The 19788-nt window shown below is 42.5% G+C and overlaps 1 protein-coding gene and 1 long non-coding RNA gene across 3 annotated transcripts; one reads left to right on the top strand and one right to left on the bottom strand.

Moving 5' to 3' along the window:
* Positions 1 to 1473: 1473 nt before the first annotated feature.
* Positions 1474 to 12204, bottom strand: tent5c (terminal nucleotidyltransferase 5C). 2 transcript variants are annotated; one of them, XM_061842379.1, is made up of 2 exons: positions 11963 to 12204; positions 1474 to 3324 (listed from the first exon to the last, which is right to left on the bottom strand). In XM_061842379.1, the coding sequence occupies exons 1-2, from the start codon at positions 12049 to 12051 to the stop codon at positions 2157 to 2159; spliced, it is 1257 nt and encodes a 418-aa protein (XP_061698363.1). In that variant the 5' UTR covers positions 12052 to 12204; the 3' UTR covers positions 1474 to 2156. The 2 variants fall into 2 exon arrangements, with proteins under 2 accessions (XP_061698363.1, XP_061698362.1); XM_061842378.1 differs by having other exon boundaries at positions 11967 to 12124.
* Positions 8444 to 17847, top strand: LOC133512598 (uncharacterized). The gene is made up of 3 exons (XR_009798218.1): positions 8444 to 8691; positions 17588 to 17660; positions 17769 to 17847. It is a non-coding gene; the product is annotated as an uncharacterized LOC133512598 (long non-coding RNA).
* The last annotated feature ends 1941 nt before the right edge of the window (positions 17848 to 19788 follow it).

Raw genomic sequence — 19788 nt, 5'->3', positions numbered from 1 at the left:
GGACTTCTTGGGTCATCACCATGTGCCTTTCACCAAAAACGAACAACAGAAGCAACGGCATTAACACTGATGAGGTCACAGCTGAAAGGAGCTAAAGAAAAACAAACAAAAAGGCACTTCATTCTCATGATTTATCCCTGAAGACCGGCAGACTCCTTCAGTAGTCAGAGACAACTAGCGTGAACACAAATGCTCCTCGTGATTCCCGCCCTAAAAGGTCAAGACAAGGTACAGCATACATGTCTGTGAAAGCAAGCAAAACAAGCTATCATTGCTCAGAGATTGTCAACTAAAGTGTTTTGAGCAACAAATGGCTATTACCATAATTTCTACCTGAGCTTGCGCAAAGTTCAAGTCTACCTATCAGAAGCGTGAGCTGCTAAGAAAATGCGGCAACAGCCCAAATCCCTCATGATAGCTAGAGGGCGGTCTAAAGTCATGTTCAGTGGAAGGAAAAAAAAATGCAGAGCAACTTCAATCCCTGAGCAACCACTCGTTAGCTTATTTACATTCCTTAGAGACTAAATGTGACAAACTCCCTCAGGGGATGCAGAAGGGTTGGGGGAATGTTTCAGGGCAGAAGGAGGCAAACTCCAAACACCAACTACAAATTTCCCCCTTACAGGGGACTGCAGCAGTACAGCTTTTATTAAACGGTCCAAACACAAAAGTCACCTAAAAAAAATAAAATAAATTGGTCAAGAGAGAATGGGAAGCATATTGTTGGTTTCCTAAAAAGCACTAGACAAGAAGCTTGCGAGGGAGCCGGAGGAGACTGGGGCAGGCCGCCCACGCCCTCGACTCCAGATAAGAGTTGGTTGGTGGTTATCTCATGCAAACATGGGCAGAGGTGGTTGCATGCAGAAAAAGGCAAGCAATTCTGAGAAAAGGCAGGGGCCTGTAGGGTTGAACATTTATACTGAGGGCTGCTCTGGGGAGATTTAAGGGAGGGGGTGTATTTAAGTCATCAAACAGCAGGTGCCAACACTGCTTTACTATGCTAATAATAGCAATTACGTCATCAAGCACACCTGGTATCTTTACACCATAACCACACATGGGGTTCAGCGTGGTTGGTTGGTCAACAGGGGCGTTCCATCCCCCCCATGGGAAGACAGAATGAGGCTAATTATACAAGCAAGATCTGGTTGCAGGGTGACCGTGGGGGCTTGCCACATGTCTCTACTTTTAAAGAAGTGTATAAGTGTGTGTGTGTGTATATATATATATATATATATATATATATATATATACATATACATATACATATACACACACACACACACACACACACAACACACACACACACACACACACACACACACACACACACACACACACACACACACACACACACACTTCAAAGGCTGGCTTGGAACACCAAAAACACTTGCAAAACTGAGCCACAGTGTCTTGTGGTCAAAGCTGCCCGATAATCATGATCATCCCCGCTCCCACAAAAAAATAAATAAATGGGGTCAAATCTGCACAACTGAGTTGGAATGATCAGCCGTTCAATGCGCCTTGAAGATGTGAGATGGACTCGTCTTTCACAGGGGTGCCCTTCCCATAGGGATGTATGGTCAGATGACCATTTTGAGCCCTACTGTACCGAACTGGACTAATACGTGACAGTAATGCACAAAGAGTACACTGGAATTTTTTTTTTTTTTTTTTTTTTTTTTTTTAACTAAAGCGACAAGCGATTACACATCAAAAACTATATTAAAAGAAAATTGACTCAGAACACATCAGAACCAGCCCAAACGTTAACCTCGCTCGCCTCGCCCCCCCCCCCCCCCCCCCAGCTCCGTCTCTCTTCTGTTTTGGGCCTACCATCTGATTACACTTCCCCTTGGATACCATTTTTAATTTTTTTCCATAATCCCAGGAGGGTGGGGAGGCTTCATCATCATCAGACTCTACCTATTAACTTTTGGGGGGGGGGGGGATTCACCCAGCTAGAAAGAAAAGTGGGAATAACACTTAAAATGTATCACACTGACATGTCAGAAAAGAACGAAACGGGAAAGGGTTCAATAAAGATGAAACACTTGATTTAGAATAAGCTGTAACCTCGTTTCATTTTTACGCCCCTTACAATCAGGGGGAGCAGCCTGTCACATGCGTCCCCCCACTTCCTACCCGCTATCCTATCAGTTGCATGGCAGCCATGTGGGAATGTTTTGATTGGCCACGTAGTAATTGCTGAAGTTGTGGTCTCGCACGTATGGTGCTGGCTGGTAGTAGCAGGTGACACAGGATGCATCAGGTATGGCATTCTGCTCGGCGAGCACGCGAAAGGCCATGAGCGAGATGAGGTGCAGAGTCTGGCGTCGCTCGTGGCCCATGAGGCACACTGTGCTCTCATTGACCACACGACGGAGAATCATGAGGTAATCGTACTTGCTGGCCTCCTCGCCAACAAAGTGACTTTGGAGGTAAGCCTCCACCTTGCGCTGCTGCTCGCTGATGTCGGGGAAGTCGATGAAAAAACGTGAGCACATGTAGCGCTCCAGGCCCTTGAACTCTTCCTCACTGGCGGGCCGGAAGTCCCGTACCAAAAGGTTGCAGTACTTGAGCAGGCCACCGCCGCGGATCTCCTCGGGCCGCTTTGTGGCGATGAGCTTGTCACGCAGGTGGCCCAGTGCCGCATTGAAGTTGCCGTACATGCTCTCACCGCTCACTGCCGGGTGGTGCTCAGACGACATGGGCGCTGCGTTATCAACTTCATAGAAAGCCAAAACAGAATCAAGGACAATCTGGAAGGAGTCAACGCTGAACTCGAACTGGCGGCGGATGGAGTCAACAAACTTGAGCTCCACGTTACGGCCATTGTTGTTGGACAACGAAATGAGGCTCCAGCGGTCCTGTTCGGTGTTGACCTTGACAAGCTTCTGCACGTAGGCCTCCTTCAGTGTTGTGGCTGTGATCTTTTCCTTGTTGACGCCCTCAGGGAGGAAGTCCAGCAGGGTGCCCAGCACCACGTCACGGATGAGCCGGAATTCAGATTCGTGCGGCAAGTCCACCCTGAAAATGACGTCCAGGTCCTTGTAGCTCCATCCCAGGTCCTGCACCAGTACGTGGCTGGCCGTCGAGCCATTCAGACGCACATCTTTCACACGTATGCCACTTAGTGTCAAACTGGAGTGCACCCGAGCCAGAATGTCCTTCAAACGCACCTCCAGTGTGGGGAAATTGCCACGGCCGTGGACAGGCACCACCTCAGTCAGGACCTCATCCAGACGATTCACTTGCTCCCAAGACAGAATGCTGACTGAGTCACTTGCTGCCTCTTTGGCATCCATTGTCACTTTTTTTAAGCTGTGGATGAAGGAAAGAAAGATGAAATTCACCTGATACAAAACAAAACAGAAAGACCATAGTACTTCATACGAGCCGCCCACCAACATAACTTTTTCCAAATTAAGACCCAGCGCTGTATCCATTTGTTTGATACAGCAAGACATTTTAGTTAAGGATGAGCTTCGTTAACACAGGGTGAAAGGAAGCTTTTTTGTGTGCGTGTGTGTGTGTGTGTGTGTGTGTGTGGGGGGGGGGGGGGATTTTGTCACAACACCAGAGAGGGCAGTACCTGATGCATTTGAGATTACTTAAACAACTGCCTTTCTCCCATTCATTCTCCCACAGTTGCACTCATGAACATCTGTGCAGCTCTTTTGGCACCACCATTAGATGGCTCATTGCACAGAGTATGATTTTGCAGGAGACTGCTGTGTGTATCCTTGCTCTCTAATCAGCTGCATGACTACAGTAGGATGTGCAGGAAAACAGCAAAGGGGCGGCCGTAACAAAGACAGAAAATGCAGAGTCATTATCTTGTCAAATGTTATTCTTAGATCAGTTTTCATTCAAATCCGAAAATGCATTTTTTTCCTGCACTAATGAGTGCCATTGAATCAGCAGCAATTGGTTCATGCCACTAACTTGCATGAGACTGGCACAGATGCTGAAATAACCACTTTTCCACGCAAACTGATCTCTCCCTCCATTTTTCTTAGCCGCTTATCCTCACGAGGGTCACAGGAGTACTGGAGCCGATCCCAGCTGTCAACGTGCAGGAGGCAGGTACACCCCGACCTGGTTGCCAGCCAATCACAGGGCACACAGAGACAAAAGAGCCCCACCTCAGGGCAATTTAGAGTGTCAAATTAATGTTGCATGTTTTTGGGATGGAGAAAACCCTCGCAGGCACGGGGAGAACATGCAAACTCCACACAGGGAGGTCTGGGATTGAACCCAGGAGCTCAGAACTGTCAGCCAATGCTTTCCAGCTGAGCCACCTAAAAATGTAAAAATATTTGGAGGAGTGGAACAGTATAATAGCATTTCGTTTAATCCAGCCCCCCGTAGACATTTGTTAGAAGTTCTAAAAAAGCAAAAATGCATTAGGTCCATTTAAAAAAAAAAAAAAAAAAAAAAGCACATTCAAAGGAAAAACTTGTTTCATAATGGGTGTACAATGCCACATACCAAGTCACAACGTAGCGGCTGTAGTGTTGCATGTGGCAACAAAGGGGTCAGCCTAGTGAGTGATATGAACTTGTTCGATAAGTCTCACTGTAAGCTTCTGCTTGCTGCAGCTCTTTGCTACTGTTGCCATTTTGTATTTTGACACTCTTATGGAAACCTATTGGATATCCAAATTGGTTAATTTAATACATGTTCACAAATTTATCTTACTGGCCTATTCCCACATAAGTCTTATTTTTACAAATTATTCACCAAATTTATTTGAAAATGCAATAATGACTAAATGTGCAGTTTTTGGTTTCATGAAGAATTGAAATTTTGGAGGTGAGAACTCCACTTAATTCCAGCGATATACATGTTAGTCTGTACCACCCAAACATCCAAAAGTGCATCAGAAACTATTGCTCCTTTTTATTCCAACTTCGGTTGAGGGACAACATTTTAATTCTCTTTGGCTCACAACACAAGGCAAAATGTATATAAAAAAAATCCACCAAGACCTTGACCTACCACTGAATACTTACTCAGACAAATGAATACTGCCAGCAATAGCTACAAAACACAGGATTACTCTGCAGATATTCCTTCCCATTGCGAAAATTTCAAACGTCAAAGGGTGAGAGGGTTTACTTTTGTTTCAACATTTCTATGCAATAAAACAGACAAATGTTATGCTTGGGTAAAAGGGTTGGTGGTGTCAACTGACCCCAGGGAGGGAAGAGGTATGTGAACCCTTTGGAATTTCTGTGGAAATTGGTCAAAATCTATTCTAACCATGGAAATCAAGAATAAACAGTATGTTGAAAAGAATACGACAAAGTTAAGTGTTCAAGTTTATATTGATAACATTAAAGTAGGACTGTCATCCCTATAAACATTCTAAAATAGATATTGTAATGAAAAATACATAACAGTATTCACTTCAATGTCTATACGAAAAAAAACGTGAGCGGATCGTGCGTCATCCATGCGCAAAGTTGCGCAATTGAGTGTCCCCTCGACATCGAAGTGGTCGCCATATTAGTCGCGTTCACTGTCCTTGACGTCATCGTCACTTCCATCGTTGAAAACGCGCAGTGCCTGCTACTATGGAAGCCGAACAACAGAGATGTTTGGATTTTTCCGACGCCCCTTCTGACACCGAAGCTCTTTTCGAAAAGAACAACACCAAACAACCGAGTGAAGTTACCGGGGCAATATTACACTATTGTTTCAAGCCATATTCAGATGATGTGATCATGGCCAAACCGCATCCCCGTTCGATCCACTTCCGCGGCGGAGATGAGCCACCGCAGCTCATCGCATGTTTTGTGGTGAAAAAACACATGGGACCATATTGGCTGTGGATTTTTTGTTTATAATATATCAAAAATCATCCATTTCATGAGAGGCCCACTTTAATGTTCATAGGAAGCAGAGGAGGGTGGTGGGGGTCAGGACCTAAAAATGATCACAGACCCATTTTGGGTGAGTTGGGTACAGCTAGCAAAAAAAAATACAATTATGGGCATGTCAAACATTTTAAAACACTCCCCAATTTCAGAAGCTATGAAAACAAAATGCATTTGTTTTTAACTTCCTTTAAAAGTGAGTCTCAACTTTCCAGCAATAAAAAAATGAGGGTCCTTGTGTGACTGCACTTGAGAACCACGGTCTAAAGCTACAGATTCTCAAAAGCTGATCAAACTCAGGTTTGAGTCAACCTGGAGATTGTAGGTGTGGCTTAAAGCTGCTCTGACTGCTAGTAAACTCACAAGTTTACAATTCTCTCAAGAAGCATCGTCTGATCTTTTGCATGCATCGCTCACAGAATCTACAATTAAAAATGGTTGACTTGTATAAAGCTGGGAGAAAAAAAAAAGAAAATTGATGTTAATTAGGGCAGGGTTAGACAAATGGTGCACAAATGAAGTGGCATTTTCTTCTCTTCAGAGGAGTGGCAGTTGCAAGAGGAGGGTGTAAAATGCTCAATGAGGTAACAAAAGAGCCTTGGAGTGTCAGCTGAACACTTACACAAATCATTTCTACATACAAACATCTCCGTTGACAAATCTACCATTCATAAAACAAACAAGAATGGGATCAAAGGAGAAGACATGGGAGGAAACAGTTTTCTTTACAAGTATTTAAACTGTTTCAATTAAATAATGGCATCATGTTTGAATTTTTCTAAAAAAAAGATTTGGATGTTCCAAGCACCACTGACAAAACATTGCAGAGGCAGATGAAACCAAACGGGAATTATTTGGGAGGAACAACACCATCAAACATTATCCGTACTGTGAAGCAGGGGTAGATGATGGTAGTCATGTTTCAAGGTCAGGCCCAATCAAAGCCCAGAGCGAAACTCAACTGAGATGCTGTACCATTACCATAAGAGCCATTCTGAAACATCCCAGAAATCTTACTGACCTAACAACAATCTCAGAAAAACAAAATTCCCAAAATAACTCACCAACTTCAGGAAACATTTGCTTGCCTTCAAAAGGAGAGTCGGACAGTTATTAAATCCAAGGGCTCACCTCGTCCTGTGAATAATTAAGCCATTTAAAAAAAAAAAAAGTACATAGTAGTTTAAGCAGACTGTTTATTCGTGATTTATATAAATCTACATTTGGTGACCAACTGATGGAGATGTAAGAAATTCCAAATAGTTCTTCTCACTGAATGCTGTATAAAAGGCAACAGGCCTTGAAATAACATGACAGAAGCCGATAGCGTTTTGGATTCCATAACAGAATGGTTCATGCTCATTGAGTCATAGCACTGTTGAAATTATATTTTTGCTGAAAAGTTTTTATCGTTCCTATGATTTGCAACAAGATAATGAACGTGTGAATATTTTCCGGAAGCACATGTACTTATTTGCACCAAAACCATGAAGAAAATGTTGATCATTTGTGGATTTTTAAGACACAAATATTGTGATTATATGGTTTGACACTCCTTTCCTACGATTATTCTGAGAAATTGACAGCAAACGTGGAAGTGGGACAAAACGCCTACCAAAACCATGAAGAAAATGTTGAATATTCGTGGATTTTTAAGACACAAATATTGTGATTATATGGTTTGACACTCCTTTCCTACGATTATTCTGAGAAATTGACAACAAACGTGGAAGTGGGACAAAACGCCTAAGACTCTGACTAGTGCAGCCTCTTTTCTGCTGCCCATGTATGCTGGGAACGTCTACAGTGCGCCTGCTGTCCATGCACGGCCTATTTCTGGTTGAACCCACAGACCTGCACATGCATCCCACAATCCTCTATGCCCTGCTGCTTCATTCTTCTTTTCCCACCTCCATGAATATCTGTGCTCTTAGTGACAGTACGTAATGATCATGCGGGGTCTGGCCTGTGTCATATTTGTAATGTGGCCTGTCATCAGGTCCAAGACAGAACAAATTTATGACAGCATGTCTTGTAACCGGAGTATCGTGAAGGACGAAGTTTCATCTGAACGCAGCATAAAACAAGTGGTGCCATTAATTTCAATTGTGTTAAATTGATTTTGTTGTGTTAAAATTACGCTGCACAGGATCCATCCAGCCATCCTCTGTACTGCTTATCCTCACTGCGGTCGCAGGTGTGCTGAAACCTACCACAGCTGACTTAGGTTGAGTAGCGGGGCGCACCTTGGACTAGTCCCTTGCCAATCACAGGGCACAAATATGCCCTTAAAAAAAGAAAAAAAAAAATCCATCCATCTACATCTAAAGCAATTACCATAGAAAAAAAGCTTCACAAAATCATCCCAAAAAAAAAAAAAAAAAAAAAAAAAGAGAGAAAGGAGTAACACCGATGAACATTGGTAAAGACTATTCAGACCGTGGCAATTATTATTAAGGACAACGCTTGTATTTTAGAACAAAAACGTGAAGGGTTTCAGCCCTATGAGTGATCACAAAGCAATTCTTTTTTGCGAAAGGAAAAAAAAAAAACCTAATAAACGAAGGACTGTTCTTCAACCGTTGCCGAGATGGAAAGATTACTTACATTATCAATCAAGGCTTAATATTAGCCTAATGTTCATTAAGGGAAAAGGCACAGCGTATTTTCCTAACTTTGAAAGAGCATAAAGGCAAAGACACAGAGGACCAATTTACCACTAGCAAAGGCTACGTGCACATGCTTCCTTAGCAATAGCTAAGCACAGCCTCCCTTCATTCATCACCATCCACTTCTAGAAGTAATGGTAAGTACAGCATTTTTTTTTTTTTTTTTTTTTTTAATACTAAGTACCCACCCCAACCCATTTTCAGAGCTGCTTATTCTCACGAGTGCTGGAGCCAATCCCAGCTGTCATCCTAAAGTTTAACTAACGGTGAAATCCGACTTGCGTGGAAATTCGTGTTACGTTGCCAGTGTAAGAACAGATCTCAGTCATAGACAGGACTCCCTGTACATATACAAAATTACTACATGGCACAACGCATGCTGGGAACCGCTTGATTTCAATTTCACAACAATATTTCAGTTTTTGTTTTTTGGTTTGCTCAATTTTCAAATGTAATTGTAGTTATGATTATGACCATTTTGCACATTACATTTGTATTGGCAGTATGTTTTTAGTAAATTAAAATATGAGCTACAGCCATTGAAATTGAAAGCTAAATTTAATAAAAGGAAGTAATGAATTTTGGGGTGGTTCCATGAGCTATATTAAAAACCAAAAACACTCACATCGCCTCACAGATGATATCTGAAGGTGAAGTCATGTCTTCCTGCCTATATGTGAAGATACTGAAGTTCATATTTTCCTAATGGGTATTTTAAATTAAGTGAAACAGCCTTTTCACTTGCTGACAGCACCACATGATAAAATGACTAAACCATACTGCATTTTTTTGTCAACTGCAGGCAGACAATTTAAGTTTAGCTTTCATTTCATACATACAAGGAAGACTCCAATAGAGAGACTATTTTATCTGAAAAATAAGCAACTAGCAACAAGTGGGCACCATTTTTGTTGAGTTTTCTAAAAAACACGGAATAGGCACTTCTAAGTTCTCCAAAATACTCTATAAAAAAACAATGCACACAACAAGAAATTTGCTTCTGTCTCCAATGTTCCATCTAACCATCCATTTTCTACAGTGCTTATCCCCATGAGGGTCACAGGTATAGTGGAGAATATCCCAATTACCTGTGGGCAGGAGGCTTGGAACACACTGGACTGGTTGCCAGCCAGTTCCAAGGCACATACACTATAAACGAAAACATTTGAATTTGCATTTATACCGACTGACAATTTTAAGTGTTGAATTAACCTACTGTGCTTGTTTTTCCTAATGTGGGAGGAAACTGGTGTATGCTAACCCTAACCCGGGTCCACAGAACTGTGAGGCTAATGTGCTTACCAGTCGTCCACAGTCTCACCCAAAAATGTTCCGTTGGCACAAATTAGAGTAGATTTATTAATAGCCAGATTAAATAATGCTGCTAAAAACATAACAGTAATTTTGACAGTCTAGAATTTTCGGCCCATATGCACTATTGGTGGATAGTTTTATTTCAAACTTGTCAGCCACTCGGAGAAGGGGTTCCCAGAGTAGCATATCAATGAGACATTTGATGAGATATGTTGAGAATTATGCTCTACTCTAGGCACCTGTAGACCGTTGGCCTCACAGTTCTGAGGACCGGGTCCAAATTCATGCCCCACCTGTGTGTAGTTTGCATGTTCTCCCTGTGCCTCTGTGGGTTTTCTCCGGGCACTTCGGTTTTCTCCCACATCCCAAAAACATGCAACATTAATTGGACACTCAAAATTGCCTCTAGGTATCATTGTGACTGTTGTCTGTCTCCATGTGCCCTGCGATTGGCTGGCAACCAGCTCAGGGTGTACCTCGCCTCCTGCCCGATGACAGCCGGGATTGACTCCAACACTCCCGCGACACTTGTGAGGATAACCGGCTCAGAAAATGTATGGATGGTTTACTCTAATTGGAAGGCTTATTTTTTCCAAAATTTTGTATGGGCGATAAAGTGTTGATCCAATTTTTGAGATCAGATATTATGATATCAGCAATAAAAAAAAATTAAAGTATTGAACCTGACTAGATCCAAACATCTATGATCTAAAGATCGCTTTCTCAGTTTTAAAACAAAGCTGTTTGGATATATTTACAATGATAAGATGCTAAACTGACATATGAACTTGAATATGTACTTTGTAATTTAAAAGTATAATTTGCATAGCAAGTTATATTCTTAATCTATTTGCTTGTAGAATATGTTTCAGTAGTTATGTTGCATTTTAAAGATTATTGGTTTTACCAGTTTTCAGGATTTTCCAACATTTGTTTATTTTATACAATTGCAGTACATTCCTGTTCAAATTGACTACGTAACCCATCGTTTAATAGTAAATGGGAGTTTTTCGCTCATACCAACTGTTGCTGATTATTATTTTCTGTTTGAGTAATAGCAAATGCTCATGCCTTTTATAACATTCCATCTTCGAAATGATTGTGTGATTATTCCCAATATAGGATTAAAGCAGTATCAGCAAAAACTCAAGGCTACATCGCATCTGCTTGGGAGTGAACAAGTTGGACCAGGATATCCATTGGAAACACAAATGTTCCTCAAAATAGCCAAAACCGTTGTTACTTCAACAATTTTTTTAAGCTAAAAATGTGTTTCATAGATAAGTGCTTGCGTCGGCTATAGCTAGCCATTAAATTAAATTCAGTACACTAACATTTCAAACCAAAGGTTTTAAAAAAAAAAAAAAAAAAAAACATGCAACGTTATCCTCACTTTAAATGAAAACGGTCTTGTGGTGGAGGTGGTGTTCACCCCCCCCCCCCCCTTCTGTGGGAGACACCAAGGTTGAGGATTTAAGATTGCGTGCTCCTTTAGAATACTGCACTTGATACCATTAAAAGTCACCTGGATGCTGTACCCAATTAAGTGGTCTAAGTGTCAGAAGAACATTTACCGGCAAGTCACAAACACAAACAAACAAAAAAACTATTTAAATGACTTGTTTGAATGGAAGCCGACGAGCGCAGTGTGAATCGTTAAGTGGCAATAGTATTTGGCAACGTTTAACTCCACTAGAGCGTTGCACGCGCGTACACAGTGCGTGAGGCTTCCAGAACAGCTCACGCACTCTCTTTTATTCCACTTTTCCAGAGTTTTCCTTCGAAAACGTTCACGCGCAAACGCGCATCCATAACTAATCACGTGACCAAAACAAACAAATAGCATCTAGAGTAGTGCAAACATTTAGTCCCAAAAGTGTTTTTAAGTGTTTGGGTAGCCGGTTAGCTTTTTTTCGAGTTAGTTGGCAAGTTAACTCACCCATACGGCGACACGCGGCAGGGAACTGACCACACAGCTGTTAAGCATTAAGTCACTAGAAGAAACGCTACAAATGGAACGTGGTTTTTTGTAGTTTTTATTCGGTTGCTAGAATTTTGTTAGTGTTTAACTCGAAGACGAGACGGGAGAATTACCTACTTTTCCAGAAGAGTTTTGCGCAGACATTCAGACTGTGTGGGGAGTTGTAGAAAAAGCCAGATGCTGCTCGGTTTCCTTCGGGCATCCGCTGAAGCCAGCATGTGTCCACGCAGGCGGACACGGGTTAACTTCACAAAACGTCGCTCTTCACAAGCTTTTCTCCACCGGCTCAAGTGCGCTCTTTTTATATAACCGAGGCACGACAGTGAATAGCACATAATGCTCCGCGCCATCAAAAAGTCCCACACTGGCTTCCTTATTCTGTTGCCCCCCGCACAAGTAACACCAAGAACCTGTTGTTTAAAATAACAGATATAGATGGTATTTATTCAAACGTGGTTTCATCGGCTTATGACATGACTCCATTTGTTTGTATCAATGCGCCTTTACCAGCACGCTGATTGGCCGTCGGTCTTACTCGTTGCCAAGTGACCTGAACAGCCTTTTATCCCCCAACCCCTTTTATTTCGCGCACAAAAGCACAAAACCGAACAATTTTGTCTTACATCACAATAGTTTGTGTCACAGTAATCACAATAAGTTTAAACTACCATTCAGATGAAGTTAATTGATGGGGGTCAGCATTCTTCTTCTTCTTCTTTTCCTTTCGGCTTGTCCCGTTAGGGGTCGCCACAGCGTGTCATCTTTTGCCATCTTAGCCTATCTCCTGCATCTTCCTCTCTAACCCCAACTGCCCTCATGTCTTCCCTCACCACATCCATAAACCTTCTCTTTGGTCTTCCTCTCGCTCTTTTGCCTGGGAGCTCCATCCTCAGCATCCTTCTACCAATATACTCACTCTCTCGCCTCTGAACATGTCCAAACCATCGAAGTCTGCTCTCTCGAATCTTGTCTCCAAAACATCCAGCTTTGGCTGTCCCTCTAATGAGCTCATTTCTAATCCTATCCAACCTGGTCACTCCGAGCGAGAACCTCAACATCTTCATTTCTGCCACCTCCAGTTCAGCTTCCTGTTGTTTCTTCAGTGCCACCGTCTCTAATCCGTACATCATGGCCGGCCTCACCACTGTTTTGTAAACTTTGCCCTTCATCCTAGCAGAGACTCTTCTGTCAAATAACACACCAGACACCTTCTCCCAGCTGTTCCAACCTGCTTGGACCCGTTTCTTCACTTCCTGACCACACTCTCCATTGCTCTGTATTGTTGACCCCAAGTATTTGAAGTCGTCCACCCTCGCTATCTCTTCTCTCTGTAGCCTCACTCTTCCCCCTCTACTTTTCTCATTCACGCACATATATTCTGTTTTACTTCGGCTAATCTTCATTCCTCTCCTTTCCAGTGCATGTCTCCATCTTTCCAATTGTTCCTCTGCATGCTCCCTGCTTTCACTGCATATGACAATATCATCTGCGAACATCATGGTCCAAGGGGATTCCAGTCTAACCTCATCTGTCAGCCTATCCATTACCACTGCAAACAGGAAGGGGCTCAGAGCTGATCCCTGATGCAGTCCCACCTCCACCTTAAATTCCTCTGTCACACCTAAGGCACACCTCACCATTGTTCTGCTGCCATCATACATGTCCTGTACTATTTTAACATACTTCTCTGCCACACCAGACTTACGCATGCAGTACCACAGTTCCTCTCTTGGTACTCTGTCATAGGCTTTCTCTAGATCCACAAAGACACAATGTAGCGCCTTCTGACCTTCTCTGTACTTTTCCACGAGCATCCTCAAGGCAAATAATGCATCTGTGGTACTCTTTCTAGGCATGAAACCATACTGTTGCTCGCAGATACTTACTTCTGTCCTGAGTCTAGCCTCCACTACTCTTTCCCATAACTTCATTGTGTGGCTCATCAACTTTATTCCTCTATAGTTCCCACAGCTCTGAACATCCCCTTTGTTCTTAAAAATGGGAACTAGAACATACCTCTACCGGTATGTCATCAGGACCAACTGCCTTCCCATTTTTCATCCTTTGTAATGCCTTTCTGACTTCCCCCTTCGTAATCATTTCCACTTCCTGGTCCTTCACTCTTGCCTCTTCAACTCTTCCTTCTCTCTCATTTTCTTCATTCATCAACTTCTCAAAGTATTCTTTCCATCTATTTAGCACACTACCGGCACCAGTCAACACATTTCCATCTCTATCCTTAATCACCCTGACCTGCTGCATATCCTTCCCATCTCTATCCCTCTGTCTGGCCAACCTGTAGAGATCCTTTTCTCCTTCTTTCGTGTCCAACCTGGTGTACATGTCTTCATATGCCTCTTGTTTAGCCTTTGCCGCCTCTACCTTTGCCCTACGTCGCATCTCGATGTACTCCTTTCGCCTCTCCTCAGTCCTCTCAGTATCCCACTTCTTCTTCGCTAATCTCTTTCCTTGTATGACTCCCTGTATTTTGGGGTTCCACCACCAAGTCTCCTTCTCCCCTTTCCTACCAGATGACACACCAAGTACTCTCCTGCCTGTCTCTCTGATCACCTTGGCTGTCGTCGTCCAGTCTTCCGGGAGCTTCGGTTGTCCATCGAGAGCCTGTCTCACCTCTTTCCGGAAGGCCGCACAACATTCTTCCTTTCTCAGCTTCCACCACATGGTTCTCTGCTCTACCTTTGTCTTCTTAATCTTCCTACCCACCACCAGAATCATCCTACATACTACCATCCTATGCTGTCGAGCTACACTCTCCCCTACCACTACTTTACAGTCAGTAACCTCCTTCAGATTACATCGTCTGCACAAAATATAATCTACCTGCGTGGTTCTACCTCCGCTCTTGTAGGTCACTATATGTTCCTCCCTCTTCTGGAAATAAGTGTTCACTACAGCCATCTCCATCCTTTTTGCAAAGTCCACCACCATCTGCCCTTCAAAGTTCCTTTCCTGGATGCCGTACTTACCCATCACTTCTTCATCGCCCCTGTTTCCTTTACCAATATGTCCATTACAATCTGCACCAATCACAACTCTCTCGCTGTCTGGGATGCTCAGAACTACTTCATCTAGTTCCTTCCAGAATTTCTCTTTCAACTCTAGGTCACATCCTACCTGTGGTGTATAGCCGCTAACCACATTATATATAACACCCTCAATTTCAAATTTTAGTCTCATCACTCGATCTGATACTCTTTTCACCTCCAAGACATTCTTAGCCAGCTCTTCCTTTAAAATAACCCCTACTCCATTTCTCTTCCCATCTACTCCGTGGTAGAATAATTTAAACCCTGCTCCCAAACTTCTAGCCTTACTACCTTTCCACCTGATCTCTTGGATGCACAGAATATCAACCTTTCTCCTAATCATCATGTCAACCAACTCCTGTGCTTTTCCTGTCATAGTCCCAACATTCAAAGTCCCTACACTCAGTTGTAGGCTCTGTGCATTCCTCTTTTTCTTCTGACGCTGGATCCGGTTTCCTCCTCTTCTTTGTCTTCGACCCACAGTAGCTGAATTTCCACCGACGCCCTGCAGGTTAGCAGTGCCGGGGGCGGGCGTTGTTAACCCGGGCCACGACTGATCCGGTATGGGATTCTTTAGATGAACGCTCATATTTGTTTGGCACAGTTTTTACGCCGGATGCCCTTCCTGACGCAACCCTCTGCATTTATCCGGGCTTGGGACCGGCCTACAGATTCCACTGGTTTGTGCCCCCATAGGGTTGCATCATATAATGTTAATTAAATTTGTCTCTGATGGAAATTGTTTTTAAAGTGCCACTGACACCTAAAACATAAAATTTAGTATGTTGTCAACCAAAAAAATCAGCCGGAATTTGTTTACAGCACGTCAGGATGTTGGCGTATATCATTTTTTTCATCTGCCATGAAAAATCTGTCGACTGTTTTGAGTTGAAGAAGAAGCCGGATGTGATTAATTTTTCAGACACCTACAGCTTCAGAGTTGAGTGTATTTACCTCTTGTACACTCGAGAAATTAGCTGTTTTTCCTCCATGTTAGCCAAAATGCCGGCTCGTGGTGTTGTTGGATTCTGCTTGAATACTTGGGAGGATGGAGTCACTCTTCACACATTTCCAAAAGACCCGATTCGTCCTGAAAAATGGATTGCACAGGTCCAAAGGACAAGAGCTTTGTGTGTTCCAAATGACAGGTAGGTGTGTATAGAGCTATCAAAAAAAAATAATAATAATAGTTCGAGGGGACTAATTTGTCTCACAGTTTGTAGCATATGTTACGTGTGAATTTAGAATAAATCCCCTTGGTCATACCAGCAAAATATAACAAAACACTTGTATTACGTTTAAGATAATTTAATCACACCTGATACAAAACAACACATAACTATAACAAAATGGAAGTACAAACACAGTTTAGTAGCGTGTAACACGAGCTAACTAGCCAAACGACGTATAGTCACCAAAGTTGAACGGGTGTTCCAAATAGGCGAATGTTATTTCCCCCGAATGTTTGTAATCAAGTCCTCCTCTCAGAACGTAATAAAGTACGTAAGTCAGGGGTGCTCAATGTGTTGTCAGGCGGGGAGGCGGGCCAGTGTGTGCCGTCGCACCGGGGGCAGGCAGGAGAAAGGATCTCTCCTCCCACCAGACACTGGTGTCTGGGCATCCTTGGCGAAAATAAAGAGAAGAATAAAGAATGAATAACTAAAATAACAATATAGACACACATAACACATTGCTCTAGATTAATTTCGATAGCACCCATGATATTTTCTTCGTTCGACATGGATCCTCCTGAGTACGCTACATACATGACACTTGTAGTAGGGTGAGGAAATCAAACAATTATGGGCCAGTCATCGAGAATATTTCATCGGGCCCCTCGTCCTCCTTGTCTTTGAACTGCGTATCGTCTAAATATGGTTCAAAACGATATGGTAAAATGGCCGTAGTCGCTTCACTCGCTTCTAAAATGTTTTCTTCCTCAAAAAGAGCTTCAGTCTCAGAAGGGGCATCAGAAAACTCCAAAATTCACTCTCGTTCATCTGCAATGGCATTCGGCACAGCGTGTTTTCAATGCCAGGGATCCACTGTGATGACTGTATACGACGTCACAAACAACTATGGCCGCCACCCTTGTTGGCCGGTGGCTCATTTTCGCGACTGAGGTGGCTTATCACGGCGCTGAGCCGGGCCGCTTTATGGCGTTGTCGTCGCTCGCGGCTGAGTGGACCATAAACAATTATTTATCACTGCCACCATTGAAGGTGTTGTTCATCCCGGACGATGGCGGCGGCTATGAACAACCCTGTCGGCAGTGGCGCACTCAGCCATGTGCGATGACAACACCGTAAAGCGGCCCGGCTTGGCACCGTGATAAGCCACCCTGGCGCCAAAGATGAGCCACCCCAGCTGAAGCCGTAACCAGCGGACGCGGCGCCGAACCTGGCGAAGGCTGCCGCGTCATGCCTCGTGGACGAGCACAGCTTCGGCCAGGCTGGCTCATACATACTGCCGCGGTGGCGACAGACTCCCAGAGAGTATGTATGAGCCAGCCTGGCCAAAGCAGTGCTCATCCGTGAGGCACAATTCAGCAATATTTTTTATATAAATGTGTAATTTCGGATGTTTTGTTTTTATTTTTCAAAGAGTCCAGGAATTCAATGAATTTATGTCATGACTATATCAACTTTTCAGTAATGTGATATTGCAGGTCATGGTTTATTTTCTTTACAGCTCCAAAAACCTCCCAAAGTGGAGGATTCGAAAAGTGATGCCAGTGCTCTAATTGCCCTGCAAGACCATCAAAGTAAATACATGTTCTGTTGAAAGCACTTTATAAGAAGATATCCGGGCCAAAGGGCACAATAAAAAAACTTGGTTACCATGATATTCTGTTTTATTCATACTGTTTTAGGCAGTGGAACAGGTGGTTCACTGTCACCATGAAGACATGGCCGTCCACCACCAAACATGAGCCTCTACCATTCCTCCATTGAGAGTTGGCCCATGTAAGAAGACAGTAAGCCAAAAATGTCTATGAATAACTCGTCTTAAGACCTTTTTGTCATATTTGTGCTTCTGCATTGTGCATGTGTTGTCGTTCAGGGTTCCAAAAAAAGGGCTGATGCTGCTTATTGAGTTAAGGAACACAGTCACAATCAAGACCATAGGGCAGCACAAGAAGAGAACATCGACATTGTAGAGATAAAATATCTGGTCGACTTCACTGTCCTTGAACAGAAGGTGATAGAAGACCCTTCTGCTTCTGCCAAACTGCTAAGATTAAGTGTGGAAAAAGTTGTTGAGTTTAATTTTAACATCAAACTTTAATTCCCAATTTTTTCATCCTCTTTTTGATTTGCAAAAATTACAAATGTTGAAAGTGGGATGGGTAACCCTCATGGAAAATGTGAAACAGCTCCTGAAGAGGTCATTGAATATTGCATATTTTGTACAGAATGTAATTTTTTTTTACCAGTAACGTACAGTTGAGAATGAGGTGATGATTTTGTACTTGTTTTAACTTTCAAACGATATTGCATTTACTAATGCAATTGAAAGTATTTTGTGTGCTGTTTGCAGACTTCTGAGCAATGCTCTTTCTATAAACAAAATATGGATTGTTGTGTTTGATAGATTCCTAACTGATAGTTATACTGTTTGCCAGACGTAATAATAACCAAGTCTCTTAATTTTGAACTCAGATTGTGTCTTGAGAAACCATGAGAGGACCCTGAGTCATGTACGAAGTGCGGCCATGTCATGCCTGAAATATGCGCCTGACAGATGTGGTGGCAGTGGCAGGAAACAGGGCAGGAGGAACCAGGACGGACAGTAAATATGAGAGACACATAGTTAAAGTTCACGTAGTGGAATATTATATTTTAATTTGATTGTAGCAGAATTTAAGAAAAAAAGTTATTTGTTCTAAATGTTACAAGTATTACTGTGGGCTGAATAACCTAATTGTTTGTAATTGTCTGTAGTTTGATTTAAAAACAGTCTGGTTTCACACTGCACAATAAAGTTTTCAATCAGTTTTAATGGTTCAGTTTCCATGTAGCATGGCAACATTGTTTATATGTTGTTCTATGTTTCTAAGGCAACGATTGTATGTGGGATTGTCACATTAATGCACTTTACGACTGCAATATTGTTTCAATTTTTTTTAGAACAGTTCTGTTGAACTCTCTTCAGAACACGGTTCTATAGAACTGTTCTTTAGAACAAGTTCTTTAGAACAGTTCTATAGAACTTGGGTCCTAAAGTCTATAGCATTTCTATAGAATATTTGTACAGCATTTCTATAGAATATTTCTATAGAATTTGTATAGAACTTGGATCCTAAAGTTCTGTCGCATTTGTATAGAATGTTTTTATTGAAATTCTTTAGAAGTGTTCTATAGAAATTTTTTAACAGTGTACTGTCTTTCCATTTTTCATCCTCTTCATCCTCTTTTTTTTCTAACTTCCCCCTTACTAATCATTGCCACTTCCTGGTCATTCACATTTGACTCTTCTACTCTTCTCTTTCGTTTTCTTCATTCATCAACTTCTCAAAGTATTCTTTCCATCTATTTAGCACACTACTGGCACCAGTCAACACATTCCCATCTCTATCCTTACCCTTACCTGCTGCACATCCCATCTCTATCACTCTGTCTGGCCAACCTGAAGAGATACTTTTCTCCTTCTTTCGTGTCCAACCTGGTGTACATGTCGTCATATGCCTCTTCTTTAGCCTTCGCCACCTCTACCTTTTTCCTACGTCACATCTCAATGTATTCCTTTCGCCTCTCCTCCGTCCTCAGACTGTCCAACTTCTTCTTCACTAATCTCTTTCCTTGTATGACTTCCTATATTTTGGGGTATACCACCAAGTTTCGTTTTCCCCTTTCCTACCAGAAGACACACCAAGTACTCTGCTGTCTGTC

Source organism: Syngnathoides biaculeatus, chromosome 14, assembly GCF_019802595.1.
Source record: "Syngnathoides biaculeatus isolate LvHL_M chromosome 14, ASM1980259v1, whole genome shotgun sequence".
NCBI classification, from domain to species: domain Eukaryota; kingdom Metazoa; phylum Chordata; class Actinopteri; order Syngnathiformes; family Syngnathidae; genus Syngnathoides; species Syngnathoides biaculeatus.
The sequence above is the reverse complement of the archived record's forward strand: the minus strand, read 5'-3'. Positions and strand labels throughout refer to the sequence as shown.

What these genes read in the sequence shown, in the direction of transcription:
- tent5c (XM_061842378.1), bottom strand. Translation starts at nt 12,067, where the DNA reads ATGCTGGCTTCAGCGGATGCCCGAAGGAAACCGAGCAGCATCTGGCTT. An exon ending in CGCAAAACTCTTCTGGAAAA is followed by an intron (nt 3,325 to 11,966) that starts GTAGGTAATTCT and finishes CTTCATCCACAG; the next exon opens with CTTAAAAAAAGTGACAATGG.